The sequence below is a fragment of the Actinia tenebrosa genome, unplaced genomic scaffold, assembly GCF_029948245.1.
Source record: "Actinia tenebrosa isolate PJP-AT-01 unplaced genomic scaffold, QUT_ActTen_1.0 PGA_scaffold16__25_contigs__length_10494907, whole genome shotgun sequence".
NCBI classification, from domain to species: Eukaryota; Metazoa; Cnidaria; class Anthozoa; order Actiniaria; family Actiniidae; genus Actinia; species Actinia tenebrosa.
In genome coordinates, this window is record NW_028292576.1 from 8,820,832 (window position 1) to 8,840,113 (window position 19,282).

General features: G+C 35.5%; 2 protein-coding genes across 3 annotated transcripts; one reads left to right on the forward strand and one right to left on the reverse strand.

Annotated features, from left to right (window-relative positions):
- Positions 1-358: 358 nt before the first annotated feature.
- Positions 359-9,655, forward strand: LOC116289430 (glutamate-rich WD repeat-containing protein 1). 2 transcript variants are annotated; one of them, XM_089030982.1, is made up of 15 exons: positions 359-381; positions 1,302-1,418; positions 1,699-1,758; positions 2,422-2,516; positions 3,100-3,177; positions 3,827-3,895; positions 4,102-4,213; positions 4,728-4,816; positions 5,250-5,408; positions 5,818-5,861; positions 6,610-6,748; positions 7,441-7,565; positions 7,696-7,770; positions 8,315-8,516; positions 9,235-9,655. In XM_089030982.1, exons 1-15 carry the CDS (start codon positions 369-371, stop codon positions 9,337-9,339), a joined length of 1,482 nt encoding a protein of 493 aa, XP_088887108.1. In that variant the 5' UTR covers positions 359-368; the 3' UTR covers positions 9,340-9,655. The 2 variants fall into 2 exon arrangements, with proteins under 2 accessions (XP_088887108.1, XP_088887107.1); XM_089030981.1 differs by lacking the exons at positions 8,315-8,516; positions 9,235-9,655 and having other exon boundaries at positions 1,302-1,412; positions 7,696-7,827.
- Positions 9,656-10,263: 608 nt separating this feature from the next.
- LOC116289400 (ras-related protein Rab-21) lies at positions 10,264-19,082 on the reverse strand. The gene is made up of 8 exons (XM_031696308.2): positions 18,799-19,082; positions 17,684-17,743; positions 16,956-17,011; positions 16,328-16,379; positions 14,885-14,948; positions 14,392-14,446; positions 14,009-14,097; positions 10,264-13,770 (listed from the first exon to the last, which is right to left on the reverse strand). The coding sequence occupies exons 1-8, from the start codon at positions 18,925-18,927 to the stop codon at positions 13,622-13,624; spliced, it is 654 nt and encodes a 217-aa protein (XP_031552168.1). The 5' UTR covers positions 18,928-19,082; the 3' UTR covers positions 10,264-13,621.
- Between the last annotated feature and the right edge of the window lie 200 nt (positions 19,083-19,282).

Here is a 19,282-nt window from a genome sequence, read left to right on the forward strand (position 1 = left end):
TCAAATTCGAAAGGGAGAAATAAATTAGGAAATTATTAAATATAATATTAGCAAGTAAAATTCTTAAACATGTTTGACCAAAGAATTTGTTTCTTTGGAGTTGTGTCGCAAGGCCTGGTTCAAATGCGCACAAAAACCATTGAATTGAAGGTCAAAGATGTTCCAAAGATTTAAATTTTACCTGAAACCACTTTTGACTTTGGATAAAAATCCCTGGCAAACAGAAAAAGCACGAAAACTGTTTAAATAGAAACCCTTTTTTTTTGTCTTGGACCCGGCCGGAGGTCGATTGCCATACGAGTGACGTCACACTTAAAAATGCATGGTCAGCTGAGTCCGCCATTAGTAGTACATAACCACGTGCAAAGATGGCGGACGGAGGTAAGAAAACTTATTTTACGCAATAAAACAACTTTTTCACTAACAATTACAAAATTTGACTTTGATATCTCTGAAAATTCTGGGACTCCTTGTTTTGGGTTTCATTTGAGGCTGTATTATAATTTGTTCGCGTGTTTTTTGTTGCAAAAAGAATTCTTGTCTCGTATAAAACATTTGCTTTGCAATCCATTTGTTTTCTTTTTCTTTAGTTTAAATTACAGAAAATTTTGCGATTATTCTATCAAAAATTGCATTATTAACGAGAAAAGAAGACTTTGAATCTGAAATTTGATTATCTTTCATACTTGTACAGATAAAAACATAATATTGCAGGTTTTTATAGCCACCATGTTGGAGGAATTTAACAAAATATGTCATTTTAGTCTTTTATTGTATCCAACGTGGCTGCCTTTTTTGTTATCTTATTCTCTGGGAATGATCGCAAACAAGTAATACATGCATCCAACAATATATGATAATAAAGTGTAAATAAATGCATCATCATCATTATCATCATCATTATATCATCATCATTATTGTCATAATCATTATTATTATATGACCGTGAATCTTAGAGCCTGGACACTAGCAAATCGAGCAATCTGATTGGATAGATCGCATTGCGGACTGGTCTAGATTCTCCGGTATTAACCTTTTCCATTGCATATTAATCTTACGGTGAAAACATTTTGTCCTTTTCAATGAAAAGTGGTCATATAATAAAACTCTTATCAACCGATCTTGGTCAGTCTGTACGGGATAATCTTGACCTCGGTCGGGTACAGACCTCGGTCAAGAATATCCCGTAAAGACCTCCCGCTTGGTTAATAAGATCTAATTACTAATTATTTATGAGGCCTAGAGTTACTGGAGATTCTCTTTATCTTTTTTTTTTATTTGTTCAAATATGACCATCAAAGGTGATGAAGAAATGGAGTTATACGACAACAGTGATGATGATTTTGAAAGTGAGGAATCAGGGTTAATAATGGGGCAAATGGACCAAGGAATCAAACAAGAAACACAAATCGGTAAAGGTGAGCAAAGAACTATATATTAGAGTGCATACCCTATATCAGTGGAAAAGTGCATTCCACATACGGTCATATATCCATGAAGAAGCTAACTAACAAAATTGTACAAATGAGTGCAAAGTCTTGTAAGTCCACATTCTAATGAGGTCTACTGAAGTTACTAATTATTTGTGAAAATCTGTACCATTTTTTAAAACGTTTTTTTTACGGATAAACAATGTATGGTATGCATTCTACTGTATGATACAAGATATATCCCTTGCTAAGTGGTCTGATTTCGTAGGTAAAAATCCAAGGACTATGGATACCACTGACGTCAGTAATGAACCCCAAGAAACTACAGGTTAGTGTGCTTGAGTATGAAATAATTTACCTTGGAAGCAGAATCTTATATTCAATGTCAAAAAGTAGTATAAGCTTAGAAATTCACACACATCAACAACAGTTTATATGGAATTCTTTGCCTTGTATTTTCACTCTGAAGTTGACCGTTGTTACTGTTGGAACGTTCAGTTAAAAAACTTCAAAAATGTCGTTATTTGTCTTCAATTTATCTCACAAATTTCATAATTAATATATGTTTATTAGACCTTTTTTCATCTGCAAATTAAGCTGCTTTGGGATATTTGCTACCAGTTGTCTATTATATTATATAATGCTATTAATAATAATAATAATAATTATTATTATTATTATTAGAATAATAACAAGATTTATATAGCGCCTTAATCCTTTTAGTCCAAAGGCGCTGTTTACAATCCAACATATATGTATATTATATATAAAAGGAAATGAGAGATATATATGTACATATAATTAATTAAAAGAGGTATCTAAAAAAAAAATAGTTGAATCAGTCTTGGTGATATAACCCCATCTTTAATATCATATGTAACTTTATAAAAGGCCAACTTGGTTCACCGGTAGACTGTGGGTTTTATCAGAAGGCACAAAGGTAATAACAATTAGTATCACAAAATTATATGCTATATCATTTTGTAATAAGGCAAAAAGAAAAAGAAGAAGAAAAAGAAAAAGAAGTCAAAAGAAGGAGAAGGGAGTTTTGAGGAGGAAAACAAAGAGGTTGAGGAAAATAAAGAGGTAATGAATAAATATAGAATTTCTATTATTATGATTATTAAATATAATTATCATCATTGTCATTATGTAAAATCATTAAAGTGCACCTAACTCCTGATACAATAGTTTCAGTATTGATTCTACATAAAGTAACTAGTTGAATGGTGAAATATTTCTTCATTTGAATGTTTCATCTTTAAGTTATTAGGGTTTATACTTCCAATATGATATACTGACTGTGACGTCACCCCAGGCTTCATTAAATATACAAATTTTGACTGGTTCATACAAACAGTTTTTTAAAAAAATTGTTATTATACTCAAGGTTTTCACAATGTTTATCGTAAATTTGATGTCTCATAATGGCTATTGTTTGGTATTGAAAATTAAAACAAATACACTCAAAAGCCTGGGGTGACGTCACAGTCAGCAATGTAATGGAAGGGTAAACCCTTATAACTTAAAGACGCAACATTCAAATGAATAAATATTTCACCATTCAACTATTCACTTTATGTAGAATCAATACGGAAAGTATTGTATCAGGGGCTACGTGCACTTTTAAAAATATATGCACATGTACTCAATGTTTTTTTACTTCAAGATATTTTTGCCAGGAGATAAAATGGAAGAGGGTGATGAACTAACATATGACAGCAGTGCTTACAAAATGTATCATGCAGTAAGTTGAAATATTTGAATTAGTTAATAATGCATTTAGTTTCCACTTTTTTGCTTGCCGTATTTTTTCAGCAGATTTCTTTATGTAGTTTCAAATAAATGGTGTCCAAAGTGGTTATAATAGGGACTTTAAGATTCGCAAAATCTGCGAGGGCTTCTTCAACTGGAAGTGTAAATTACGGCACTTTAGGTTTCAAGTCCTCTTATAATCTGTCTTTCTTGTGGATTAGTTGACTTTACTGACAATGTTTTGAATGAAATCTCCAATGAACAGAACCCCAAAGAGAAATTATTTACACTTCCAGTTGACGTCGCCGTCATAGATTTTGCACATCTTAAAGTCCCTATTAATTCTCCATGACACATGCAAAATATAATGCATTATTGTTGCAATGAAGTAGTTTTTGTTTGACAACAATTAAGGCATTTCCATGACATTCCATATAGCTTGTGCCCTTGAAAACTGGAAACACTTTGATTGATATCCACCAGAACACTAATTTTGTTGTGGAAAATTGTACAATTCTGCATTGTACAACTAGACTGTTGAGAATGACTGCAAGTGATTTTACAGGGCAGCATATAGGTGGCTTTAATGGAGCACATGCATGTCTTAAATTTCATAATCACTTCGCGTTATTATTTTCTAGGCACAAACAGGGTCACCTTGTCTGAGCTTTGATGTCATTCCAGATGGCCTTGGTGAATCAAGAACAGAGGTAGCAAGGAAAAAAAAACAAACATCTTGTGTGTTAAACTTGATAACTCTTCATCAGTTTCTATTGTTAATTAATACTGTATATTCTATTAGCCAAAGAAGAATAAAATCGATTTTACAATGATATATGCCTTGTGGACTGATGGCTTGTTGATTGTTGCCATGGATGCACTGATAGCTTGTTTTTTTTTGTCTGTGTTGCTATAGTTTCCAATGACGGCATATATGGTTGCTGGTACTCAAGCAGCATTTGGTCAGCAAAATCACATTATAGTCATGAAGATGTCAGATTTATATGAGACAGAACATGAAGATACAGGTAATACATGATAATGTGATGATGCCAATGATGCTGATGGTGATCATGATGGTTATGGATGATGATGCTGATAAGTGATGGTTGATGATGATTGTTGATGATGTTGATAATGATCATGGTTGTTGAGGATGATGATGATAATAATGTTAATGATGATTCTCATGATGATGATGATGATAATCATTATGCTTGTTGAAGATGATGATGGGTGTCAATGATGTCGATGTTGATAATAATCATAGTTAATATTGATGATAATTATAGTTGATGGTGATACTGTTGTTGGTTGATGCTGATGCTGATGATGTTCATGATGATAATGTTTCTTCTTGATAATGATGATAGGGCATGATGATAAAGGTTGATGATGATGATGATGTCTGTTGATAATGATACTGAAGGGTTTTGTTGATGATAATGATGATCCCTCTTAATATGGTGATGTTGACAGTGATGATAATAATCATAATTATACTGAAAGTTTATATTTTCTCTGTGACCGATCATAATGTAGCTGACTCAGATGACGATGAATATCTTGATGAAGAACCAGATATGGAAACAAGCATGATAAAACATGACGGAGGAGTTAATAGAATACGAGTAAGTCATGACGGTACTTGATGGTGTGAGACAGTGTATATGCTGTTGATGATGTGTGAAGGATAATACTGATGATGAATGATAATCTGGTGCTGCTGCTTCAGATGATGGTGATGGTGATAATGATGGTGATGGTGATGGTGATGATGATGAAGGTGTTGGGGGTGGTGGTGGTAGTGATAATAAATTATAATGATGATGATAGTGATGATGGTGCTGCTGCTACTAATGATGATGGTGATATTGATGATGGTGATGATAATGATACCAATGATGATGGTGCTACTGCTAATGATAATGATGGTGGTGATTATGATGGCATCACTGATGGTGATGATGATGTCTCATGATAATAATGCTTTGATGATTATAATGAATGTGGAGCTGAGTTGATGCTAATATGATGCTAATACCTCCTTTTATTCCATTCCAGTTTTCTCATATTCCCAATCGGCATATAGTGGCAACATGGTCAGATAAAAGTAAAGTCCACATATGGGATGTCTCTGCACAAGTTATCACTGTAGACAATCCATCATCACCAACACAGATCAAGGAAGTTTCTCCCTTGTTTACATTCACTGGACATCTTGTAAGTGGATGGTGATGATGATGATGATGATGATGATTATGATTTATATAGTGCCCTTTTCTATGTGGATTATAATCAAAAGGTGCTTTACATGGAGTTGTGAATGACATGTAATGATAATAATGACACTGACACTCACACCCACACCCACACTCACACCCACACCCACACTCACAATGACAATGACAATGATAATAATAATAATCATCTTCATCATCGTCATCATCATCCAACTAGTTGTTCAAATATAGAGATTGATTTTTATGTAAAATTTAATGTTTTGGGTTTCAAAGCAGGCCCTTTTTTGCTACTAATAACTTATAGCCTAGTACTGGTAGTACTGCAGCATTAATGATAGACCTCTAGTTGAATTTCATTAAGCCATTTAAATGTGTGTTTTATTTGCCAGAGTGAAGGTTTCGCTATGGATTGGTCAAGGAATGTTACTGGAAGGTAAAGACAAACAATCAAGATAAATACCCTACCTTCAAATCCTGGCTATAATCCATTTATAAGGATTTCTTAATGGGCTTATGACCAGGTTGAGGGTTGGCTGCAGGGCTCAGTGACAGATCCAGGAATTTTAGAAGGAAGGTTACTATTACAAAGGTCTTAAAAGGGGGCGGCTTACTAATTAGGATAAAACTGAGAAAATTGAGCAAAACGGGGTGGCAATCCCTGGACCTGCCCCTGGGGCTTATGACGTTACCCTGTAAAAATGAATTCACCTTTTTGGCGCTAGCCGTCATGGGGTATAAATTGTGTTGGATTGTGTTACTGTCAACAAAAAGTTCGGACATTGTTCTCAAATTTCCGTACGAATATACTGACTCTAAATGAACTATTTACTTGGTTAATGTTTAGTTAGTTCTCTAAATATGAGTGAATTATCCTTTTTCTAGCTTGATTGAAGCTTTTCTTACTGTTGTTAAGAGAGCTAACTAAAGAAATCTACCTAAATTTTCTTTTTAAAGTCAGTGAATTAGTATGGAAATCCGAGAACAATGTCCGAACTTTTTGGTGACCGTAACACAATCCAAGCTAGCGCCAAAAGGTGAATTGTTACACAAAAAGCAAGCATTAGTATGAATACAGCCCAAACTACACTAGGAGTGCTGATAAGGACGGCTGTGATGCCGCATTTATGAAATAATGAAATAATAATTAATAATCAAATATATATTTGATACTTGATTGACAGGTTGCTTACAGGAGACTGCAAGCATAATATTCACGTATGGTCACCACAGGATGGTGGTGGATGGCATGTTGATCAAAGACCTTATAACGCACATACTGACTCTGTTGAGGACTTACAGTGGAGTCCAAATGAACAAAATGTAAGTAAGGGATGAGGTCCAAAGAATGGGCCAAGGTTTTAGGTTTTAGTTTCCCAGAAAAAAAATCACGAGTTGTTTCTATTATTTTATGATACTACCGATAGGTAAACAAAAAACAAAAACAAACAAACAAACAAATTAAAAAAAACAGCCCCGTACCCCCAAGAAAGCTGTTAAAATGCTTGATACTGGGTGTCATTAGTGACTATTAAATAATAAATAAGGCATTGTTTAGCATATATACTGGAGAAATTTATTACTGCAAGTTGACTTTTGGAGATGTTTGAGGATAAACTCCAATGGTGGTGGATATATAATTATATACCAATCTCTAGTGTTGGGAAGCACGGGTGGTGTAGCCGTGTGAGCGCTTGCTTCTCATCAATGCGACCTGGGTTTGGGTTACGCTGAGCTCAGTGTCGTATGTGAGTAGAGTTGTTTGTTGGTTCTCTCTGCTTCGAGGGTTTTCTGGGTTCTCTGTATTTCCTCCCTCTGCAAAAATCAACTCCTAAATTCCAATTCGATCACGGAATGAGGGCCACAGGTTTGTTAGCCACTGGCTATTAAGTGCTACCCTTGTGAAAAAAGGACGGTTTTTTTAGTGTATACAGCATGGAAATGAGACAATAAAATCAATCTTGATGAAAAACCTAAATTCCTAACTAAAATATTATTTAAATGCTTTTTAATAGGTGTTTGCTTCTTGCTCTTCTGATAAAACAATACGTATCTGGGATGCTAGAGCTGCACCATCAAAAGCCTGCATGCTCACAACACAAGCCCATGATGCAGATGTTAACGTCATCTCTTGGAACAGGCTAGAAATCATTCTTACAGTAGTTATTCTATGGAATTGGGGTTGTTCTGGTGAAAAACGATTCTATTCTTGGTCTTCTCAGCTTTTTTATGGTTCTGCATATCTTATTTGGATTCATATTTTATTCCAGAAATGAGCCTTTCATTGTATCAGGAGGTGATGATGGGATAATCAAGATTTGGGATCTCAGACAATTCAAAAGTAAGTCTTATAATTGCCCATGACCAAGCTGCAATGTAACAAGGCTACGTTTGAAGATACACTTGACGACAAGAAATATAAAAAAGTTCTTGAGATGCTTTTTTTTGACATGCATTTAGGCACAATAGGCACAATATTTCGGCACAATATACCATTTTATAAACAAAATGTCAAAGTCAGTAGTTGTTACTAGGGTCTAACTAGGAAACTATATGGTTTATTTAGGCTCAAGGCATTTCCTTTCATTACCACTAACCACTTATAATAATTTGGCTTTATTTATTTGACCAAATAAGTATTTTCTTTTCAATGATCTAGATATATTAATGTAATCTAACATAAAAGGAAATGTGGATAAAGATGTATTGTATTGTATTACCTAGGTAACTTGTCTTCACTCTGCCACCTTATTACTTCAGTGACAGATCACACTCTTTTTTCTTGCATAATCTTCTTGAAAACCTCTTCTCCATACACTTTGTGTTGCATACACAAGAACATACATAGAGTCTTTACGATTCAACATGATCATATTCTCTTTCAACTAGTGGCGAGTCTGTAGCTCTTTTCAAGCACAACACTGGTCCCATCACCTCAGTAGAGTGGCATCCAACAGATAGCTCTGTGTTTGCTGCTTCCTCTGAAGACAATCAGGTTACTCTCTGGGATCTGGCTGTAGAGAGAGACGACATGGCCGAAGGACCTGGTCATCACCTCGACGTACCACCACAGTTACTTTTTATCCATATGGTAAGTTATGACATGCTTGGGAAGGGGTGGGTGGAGGGGACTCACCAATTTATTTCATGTTTTTAATGTTCTCATTTAGACCATTCCTCCTTGTATATTTTCCATTTTCCATTACATACCACATGTCATCCCCTTGAGAAAATGATTCTTCGTTTGAGCTGAATTGATATTCATGTGTCTTCTTATAAGCAACCATTAAACAAATAAATACACCCTCCTCATAATGGCTGATGAATGCATGGAAACGACGTCACCCAAGGTCATCTTGCAAGGTTGCTAGCCAGCTGCACACTCAAAATAAAGGCTGTTAGCGCTAATTCAGATCAAAACAAAGGTCATTTTTTATACTTTTCTTCTTTAAGGTCATTTCATGTAATTTTATATCTTTTATCGTGAAATAATGACTGGGTGACCTCGTTTTCGTGCACTTGTCAGCCATTATGAGAAGGGTGTATGATACTCTATGGAATGATCTTTGGACTTAACTTGGGATCAAACCATTTAGAAATAGAGGTGTATTGACGACTCTTAAAACTCCAGTGTATGTGGACTAAGCCTCACTTCTGAGGTTGGTAATCAAAAGCAGAAAATTAATAAAATTAGAATAACAAAACAACTTAGCAACTCCTGGATTCGAGGCTAATCCTGTATGCACTGGAGTTTTAAGAGTCGTCAGTTGATGGCCAAGCGTACTAAAAAAAATTAAAATTTTTTATAGGGTCAAAAATCTGTTAAAGAAATTCACTGGCATGAACAGTTACCTGGTGTTATACTCAGCACAGCAGAGAGTGGATTCAACATATTCAAAACTATTAGTGTATAGGTACAGATATTTTCAATCAGTAAATATGTATGGGTCATTTTAAGACGTCACAAAATGTTGGTTTTATTCGAGTGGTTCTTCATCAATCTGAAAGTACTTCATTTTCTGGCAGACTATATTTGCATGACTCAATCACATGACTGTCCACAATCTGCAAAAAACCTTAGGAACTCAAACAAAATACCAAATAAAATTAAGCTAGTTGGACAAATGCTACTTTTTTTCTTGTTCCTTCAAAGCTCAAAAGCCGAGTTGACAAGGATTCTGCATTGTATTAGTATTTCTTGCAATTCTACCAAGAAAATCCATGAATCTATTATTTGTATCATATACTTTTTATTGTAAGCTGGAAGATACAGTTTATCCATTTCTCATGCTCTGCTGCATTAGGCACTGGCTAAATGAGGAAACATGTTTCCCTAAATGTTTCCTAGGGTGGCAAAACTGTCAGGAAACAATGTTTCTATGCATCTTGGAAACATGAAATGTTTCTGCCGCACAGCAAAAACATTTTTTGCGTCTTGGAAGCAAAATTTGTTGCATGCAGCAATGTTTCGCATGTGACTAAACTGGGAAACATCGAGGAAACATGCGCACGGTAAACATGTTTCAGGAAACCTTTTTTTCTCGTTTAGCCAGGGCCTTAGTTTGATTCTGCCCTTGAGCGTTCTACAGGGACTTACAAATTAAATGGGAATGGAAAGAAATGAAAAGAAAAAGAGGTAAGAGGATGGGATGTAAATGGGAAAGGAGTGGAGGGACGATTCATTATCATGCTCTTTTCATTCAACCAAACACCAAACATTACTTTGGGTAGATAATTTATTGAATTTGTTACAAAATCCCTAAAATCATGGAGAGGAGTGAGAGGAGTGGAGGGACGACTCATTATCATGCTCTTTCCATTCAACCAAACGCCAAACATACTTTGGGTAGATAATTTATTGAATTTGTTACAAAATCCCTAAAATCATGGAGAGGAGTGAGAGGAGTGGAGGGACGATTCATTATCATGCTCTTCCATTCAACAAAAACCCAAACAGACATTGGGTTGATAATTTATTAATGTTGTTGCAAAATCCCTAAAGTTATGTTCTCAAAGTCCAGATTAAAGTGTCGTTTTTTTTAGTGAAAACTTTAAATTTGCCTTTTGTGTAATAATTTAGTGCTAAGGAGAAATCAGATATTTCTGTAATCTTAAAATGTTCATGAGATAACATCTTGACAAAATTAGTAGATTTTTTCTTCTAACTTAAGGTTTCTGTACATATTGAGAGATATTCAAGAGAAGATGCCTCACTGAACAGGAATTAAATCTACATGCTAATATTGATTATTGGCTATTATTGCACAAAAGCTTCCCTGCTAGCAGAACCTATTTTCCTTTTGTTTTGGTTGAGAGAGACTCTGCCGATGTAGAACGTTATTTCTGTTGCACCTGCGTAGCGTAACTTAGCAACGCTGTCATGATTTTGACAGCCGCTCTCGTCAAACAACGTTTGGCGCCAGGGTGTGTTACATTTGCTCATGCGCACTACATGTACCCGGTTAAAAACCGGTTTTAAAACTGGTTTTGTTTGTCCACGATCGTGGATGGCGGTGTATCAAAGGAAATGCTCTACATTGGCAGAGTCTCCTTCCTCCCCGCCTGAAAGGGTTTACAGTCATTTCGCCCACGGACCATTTCGCCCACGCCAATTCGCCCACGCATAAAATCATCGCTACCATTGGAAATTACCAAAACAGAACTTCGATGAAACTTGTTAAAAAGAAACATAGTCTCTTGAAAGACATTTGTATGTGATTTTGAAGCATATTTGGAGCGATCATTTCATGATACGATCAGTGAAAGTGGAGATCTAAACGCGATCAAGGACAGCGTTCACTTAATAGCTACCATATAGAGTCCGAGTCCGTTTCTACCAACTTATGACTCGGATGACTTTATTTCCCCATACTCTAATCTATGAACTGTGTGCTTTGGGTAGCTTTATCATTCTTTATCATTTTTTAACTTGCCAAAGTTCGAGAAAAATACAAAATACCTTATGCGCGGAACATCGATCGACAAGCGACGCCATATTGTTTTCGTGTAATCAACAAGCTTCCTAGTCGTTTACTGACACTTTCTTTTCTTGAAATCCATTACACTTTATCATTTGCACTAAAAAACTAAGACGAAATGTTCTAGCGACTTTATCTGGAATAAATTTGAGGCCATTTAATATCTGATGTAAACGCCAAATTTTAACGATTGAGTGGAACAATCGAGCTCAGTTTACGGTGTTTCATAGGCCGGAGTCTTTTCGCTACCAATAAGTTTTTTAGTCTTCGAAGAGTAGTTTGTTGAAAACATTACAATATCTTTTTTCTTCATCGAAAAATCGAATGTTTAGGACATATTTATTGCTTCTGACTTGCCAAGGTTCGAGCTAGAAAAGCCAAAATACCTTTACGCCTATTAAACATCGATCGACAAGCGACGCCATATTGTTTTCGTGTAATCAACAAGCTTCCTAGTCGTTTACTGACGCTTTCTTTACCTAGAATCCATTAGACTTTATTCTTTTCACTAATAAAGTTAAAGGAAAAGATATGGTGCTTTGAGATGGGAGATGTCGTGTGTTGCTGAATCTGACATCTACAAAAAATATTAGACAAGCTTTTAGACAAGCTCACGAAAACAATATGGCGTCGTTTGTCGATCGATGTTTCGCGGAAGGTATTTTGGTTTTTCTCGCTCTAACCTTGGCAAGTCAGAAGCAATAATATTAAAGATGTCCTAAACATTCGATTTTTCGATGAAGAAGAAGGATATTGTAATGTTTTCAACAAACTACTCTACGGAGACTAAAAACTTATTGGTAGCGAAAAGACTCGTATGAAACACCGTAAACTGAGCTCGATCGTTCCACTCAATCGTTAAGTTTTATCCTCAAATTTATTCCAGATAAAGTCACTAGATCATTTCGTCTTAGTTTTTTAGTGCAAATAATAAAGTCTAATGGATTTCAAGAAAAGAAAGTGTCAGTTAACGACTAGGAAAAGCTTGTTGATTACGCGAAAACAATATGGCGTCGCTTGTCGATCGATGTTTCGCGCATAAGGTATTTTGTATTTTTCTCGAACTTTGGCAAGTAAAAAATAATAAAGAATGATAAAGCTACCCAAAACACACATTTCATAGATTAGAGTATAGGGAAATAGGGAAATAGGGAAATAAAGTCATCCGAGTCATAAGTTGGTAGAAACGGACTCGATATGGCAGCTAATTGAACGCTGTCCTTGGTCGCGTTTAGATCTCCACTTTCACTGATCGTATCGTGAAATGATCGTTCCAAATATGCTTCAAAATCATTTACAAATGTTTTTCAAGAGGCTGTGTTTCTTTTTAACAAGTCTCATCGAAGTTTTGTTTTGGTAATTTCCTTTTGGATCGAAAGGACTTCATGATGGTAGTGAAAGGACTCCGGGTGGTAGCGAACCGACGGTAGCGAAAGTGCGTGGTAGCGAAACGACCGGTATTCGTATAAAAAGTTCGCGTTTTGAAGTCTTGAGCTTAAGCGTCAAGTAGGGTTGGTAGGTACCGGTTGGTAAATCACGAACTACTTTTTTTTAGTCATGGTAACATATTTCTTAAAGTGATTCTACACGTGGGCGAATTGGCAAACGCATGATCGATGATTTTATGCGTGGGCGAATTGGCGTGGGCGAAATGGTCCGTGGGCGAAATGACTGGTTACCCCTGAAAGAAAGGAGAGAAAGAGAAGAGAGACTCTGCTAGCAGCCTGAAAGAAGGTAGAGAAAGAGAAGAGAGACTCTGCTAGCTGGGAACACAAAAGCCTGAGGTCTAGGCAAACTGATGCCAAAATCCTTTCTTTTTGTTAAACTGGATTCAATTGCACAGTAAAAGAGTGTCCTTTATTTACTAATTCTATCCTACTTTCCCTTCAAGCATTATCTTATATTTTAAGTGCAACAGGGCTAGAAGTTGAACCCTTATGAACCAATATTCATTGAATCGCTGCCAAAAAGATTGTCAGGAATCTTAAATTTCGAAAATACAACAAAAATAATATTAATTTTTTTTTTAATTTTTAAAAGTGTTCATTAATGAAGTGAATACTCAGGTGCATACCAAAAAGGTTCAGAGAAAAATGATATTTCACCACAGTTGCCATGACAATATTTTCAACAGTTCACTTAAACCTTAAAATTAAGAGACAATGTTCACTATCATGTTCCTTAGCTGCGTAAGGTAAAAGTTATTATATTTATCTATTTATGAGCTATTACTACAGCAACCACCACCACTCTTGTTTTGAGGTTCATCTACAATAACGACATTCTTTCGCCTACCACTGCTTGCTTTGTCTGTCGATGCAGCAGTTGAAGCTCTTGCATCTAGCTTTTCTTGCTGTTCAACCATTTCTAAAATAAATAGAATAGGAAATATAGTACTTAAAAATAATTTAGGTGGCCATAATTCTGAAGTAGCTGGCTGTGATCTGATACAAGGAAGGGAAGGTAGCAGGCGGTTAACTTCGAAGCAATCACTGGAGCTCCCGCAGCTGCCGACTTATCCTGAAAGCCCTGGGGTCGTGCCCTTCATGACTTCATGATGGGGACAAGAGTCAGGAAATATAAAATGGATATTTGCAGTACTCACGTTTTGTTAATTCAAAAAACATTTCTTCTATTCCTTTGTTTAGTTTTGCAGACGTGTGAAAATGTCTAGCTCCTACTGTCCTCGCATATCTGTCAATTCAATAAAAAATTATGTTTAAGTCCAAATCAATCAGGAATAGTGACAGTTAAAACAAGTAGTATAATGGCAATAATATTGTCATAATCTCTGTCCCTCACATTTCTTCTCTCCATCTTCTTTTCTGATCTGCTCCCATTTCCCTTGCTCCTTTGCTCACTCACTCATGCACTCCATCTCTTACTGTCTATCTCCCTTTCATTTTTTTTCTTCTTTTAATTTTCTTGATTTTAAGGTATGTTGCAAGTCATGCACACATATAGCTAAATTTTAAAATTAATACTCACGCTTCAGCATCTGATGCTTCAACATGTCTGTCTTTTTCCAGGTCAATCTTATTTCCTTTAAGAGTAATATTAGGATGTGTAATATCATTACAAGGTTTTGTCTACCTATCTCAAATGAATACATCAGAGGATAATAATGTCATAATAATTTGTCTTATCAACCATAGATTTAATAAATATGTTATGAGCTTTCGGCCTACTCGGCCATCCTCAGGGAAATGAAAAACATTACGATTGACAAAGAAAAACGCGATCAATTGTAACGTTTTTCATTTCCCTGAGGATGGTCGAGTAGGCCGAAAGCTCATAACATATTTATTAAATCTATGGTTGATAAGACAAATTATTATGAATGTAACAACAACCAACAAGGAACTATTTGAGATAATTATGTCATTTCCCATATCTTTTGGTCTCAGCTTATACAATGTCTATGTTTTAAACCAGACAATGATTTCGCACTTTCATGTATATATTGTTTAACATACTTTACCTGCTATGCATAAACTAATATCATCTCCTAACATTTTCTTGAGCTCTTTAACCCAATTTTTGACCTTCAAAAGATAAAGATAAAAATCAATGAGAACAACAGTTAACAACAGATCTAAGGGGGAGGGGGAGGGGGGCTTGACTGGTTATCTGATTGGGTTTTCCCTGAGGCATCAAAATGGGTTTTCCATTAGCAAAAGTGAGTATTTGCCGAGTGACACACCTTTTCATTTATGTGTGTCTGGTTTGATTCCTGGAATATTCCATTTTACAGTTTCGTTTAGTGACCAGGAGTAATAGTTCCAAGCCGAGGTTGGAGTTGCTGCACATGATAAAAAGTATAGTTTTGCTATGCACGGAAACTCTAGCCTTGACTTGGAACTATTATTTGTGGTCACTGAATGGAAATGTAAAATGGAGCAGTGTCATATATTGTGAGTAGAGTTTGTTAGGTTTCTCCCTTGATTCAAGGGTTTTTCTCCTGGGTCTAAATTGGGTTTGATTCCTGGATTCAGCATCACATGTGAGTAGAGTTTGTTAGGTCTCTCCCTTGATTCAAGGGTTTTTCTCCTGGGTCTAAATTGGGTTTGATTCCTGGACTCAGCATCACAAGTGAGTAGAGTTTGTTAGGTCTCTCCCTTGATTCAAGGGTTTTTCTCCTGGGTCTAAATTGGGTTTGATTCCTGGACTCGGCATCACATGTGAGTAGAGTTTGTTAGGTTTCTCCCTTGATTCGAGGGTTTTTCTCCTGGGTCTAAATTGGGTTTGATTCCTAGACTCAGCATCACATGAGTAGAGTTTGTTAGGTCTCTCCCTTGATTCGAGGGTTTTTCTCCTGGGTCTAAATTGGGTTTCATTCCTGGACTCAGCATCACATGTGAGTAGAGTTTGTTAGGTCTCTCCCTTGATTCAAGGGTTTTTCTCCTGGGTGTAAATTGGGTTTGATTCCTGGATTCAGCATCACATGTGAGTAGAGTTTGTTAGGTCTCTCCCTTGATTTGAGGGTTTTTCTCCTGGGTCTAAATTGGGTTTGATTCCTAGACTCAGCATCACATGAGTAGAGTTTGTTAGGTCTCTCCCTTGATTCAAGGGTTTTTCTCCTGGGTCTAAATTGGGTTTCATTCCTGGATTCAGCATCACATGTGAGTAGAGTTTGTTAGGTCTCTCCCTTGATTTGAGGGTTTTTCTCCTGGGTCTAAATTGGGTTTGATTCCTAGACTCAGCATCACATGTGAGTAGAGTTTGTTAGGTCTCTCCTTTGATTCAAGAATTTTCTCCAGGTTCTTCCTCTGTAGGTTATTCCTCTGCATAGCCTAAAACACTTAATTCCATCTGTGGGAAACCTTAGACATGCCCAGAGATGGATCAGTCCAAAGGTTGTTTCAGGGTTTGAAAATCTTTGAAAGTTTTTCAATTTCTAGTCTTTCGTTGTTATTTAAATCACCTTTAAGAATGAATCTTCATCTGTAATATCATAAACTAGAATAGCTCCATTACTGCAGGAAAAATGATATGAATAAAACAGTAAATGATAAAATATTATGTTGTATCAACTGTCAGGAGCCATTTTGGAATTTTTCCATTTTTCTATTTTTCATTGAAACAATAATCAAAGAAATATAATAATATTTATCCTTTTCGGCGCTAGCTGTCACAGGGTATAAATTGTCTTAGATTGTGTTACGGTCACCAAAAAGCTCGGACATTGTTTACGAATTTCAGTACAAATATACTGACTCTGAATGAACTATTTACTTGGTTAATGTTTAGTTAGTTCTCTAAATACAAGTAAATGATCCTTTTTCTAGCTTGATTGAAGTTATTCTTACTGCTGTTAAGATAGCTAACTAAAAAAATCTACCTAAATTTTCTTCTTAAAGTTGGTGAATTTGTATGGAAATCAGAGAACAATGTCCGAACTTTTTGGTGACCGTACTATAATCCAAGCTAGCACCGAAAAGGTGAATTTATTGTTATTGTAATTTAAAAGTACTGTAAGGCCGCCCCTGTAGCTAACTCTCACTGCCTGCAGTCTGTTATATGTGCATAAGTAATATAATATTGATCATTACCTGTCTCTGTAGTAGATAGGTCCTAGAGCATGAAATCTCTCTTGACCAGCTGTGTCCTGTCAGAAAAGGAAATTTTTTTTCAATAATAGAACATCTGTAAATATATAGCTAACTATATAGGTTAGATCAGTACCAAGAACAATACTAACATTTCAATTTTGCCTTTGCCCAGTCTTAGCCTCAATTGTGTACATATGTGTTCTTTTCTTTTATCAAGGTCCATTATACAGTAAGGAATGTACGTACTACAGAAAAATATATGAGTTGATTAAAATGCCACAGGTTTTGGCTGAATAGCTGAATATCATAACGCACAACCGAGACTAAGACTGAGCAAAGATAATTCAAAACTAGAGTATTAGCAACTGCAGTCACAAGCATTGCCATCTACACTATCAAAAACAACAGCAATATGTGTAGCATCATCGACAGAGCTCTGCAGCAGCAACAATGTTCAACAAACCAGGATATTATCCAGAATATGCAGCTCTTCATACACATTGAATTTCATTCTCCATCATCATGTATATAGAAACGTCATTTTATTGTTAGTATACATTGTATACACTTTGAATATACTTCAGAAACAACAGTAGTAGCAACACCAACATGCAACTGCGTAGGGGCAGCAACAATATTGAAATGCAGATCACTTTCAGTCTGTACTTAGAAATGTACCTTTTATTGCGACACTTTGTTTCAATTAACAACAGTTATTTTCCACTTACCCAAATTGCTAAATTTACTCTCTGTCCTCCAATATTCAGTCTTTTGTTCAAAAATGAAGCCTAAAAAGGTAAAAAAAATGTGTCAGTATTATCTTGGGAGGTATATAATGTTCTTTCGGCCAGGTATAAATAACAAAAACTATATAGCTGTAGCTAAGTATCAAAAACTATAGCTGTAGCTGTAGCTAAATATCAAAAACTATAGCTGTAGCTGTCGAGCTGAAATGTTTCTTGTACAATTTAATTTCCCTTTCCCTTATTATATGTATTTATACCACTAATACCAGAATCTTTTGCAAATTATTTTACTTATATAAAATTCTTAATTCTGGGAATTCCAAATTAATTGTGTTAATTAGGCTAAAAATATGAGCCATGAAAAGGATTCTCGTAGTAATAGTATCAATTGCAATTAGGTATATTTCAAACTAAAAATGATAGATTAGCCACTCGGCTGATGTGTCAATCATCATGATGACAGCCATTGAAAAATCCCAACCATACAACAAAATCAGCCAATTCGACTTCCTTCAAAACATTTTTTGAAGGTTCTCATCCTCCAGATTGATCTAAGGGAGGGGGGTGGTTAGACCTGGTTTATACTTTCTCAAATTATATATATGATGTCTAAATTATGAGAAAAAGACAATATGTCCTCTATGACAGGTTGGGTCCTATAACTTGGAAAATCACTAACAAGATAATGCTTTTTTAAACGATGTCATACAAGTGGAAACCATTATAGAAACTAGTGCAGTCCTCAATAAGTTTCATATCAAACCAATCATGTATGAAAATCACTAGTTTTTATCTATAATTCTTAAATACTGGAGTGTCTAACTTGTATACGAATTAAGAAAATGATTTTGTTACAATATTTAGAATAATCAAAGATTTGACCTCGTTAAACGAAGGAGATAGCAGTACGCTTCAAGAGTAAGGAAGTATATTATCTAATAAATATTGAAAATGTTAGAAAGAAAATAGCAGTTTCAGACAAGCCAGCCTCTTTTACTATACCTCTTTGTCTTTCCACGGGAAAGACAAATGCAAAGCTTGTAGTAAAGATGATAAACATAAAGGAACAATGTGGATAAAGAGGTATAGATAGTTACCTGTAATGTTGTCAGATGTTTGTCGTTGAACTTGTCCTGGACATATCGTAGCATTAACGATGTTTTTCCCACACATCCTTCACCCAACAACACAACTTTAAATTGATTTTTACGGCTTGCTGCGGCCATAATGAACAGAATATATCAACCAAGCACCAGTCTGTACCACAAAGCAACGAAGAACTTCAAGTGATGAGTGGCAAAGTAGAAATGATTAAGTACAGACGGAGTTTTCAGACGCCATTTTTTGTACTGATTACGACACAGAAGTAATAGAACCCTCGTGATATATTGACGTCACTCGATAGATTTCGAGGAAACAAACTTCGGAAATACTCCGGAAAGACTTCGTAATTCTATCGGCAAGGCAGAATTATTTGATTTTTTCCTTTAAAATATTATTTCCCAAAAATTAAGAGTGAAAATTTCTAACTTTCATTCAGATAAATGTAATATCTTTTATTTTAAAAAAAATGAGTTTTAC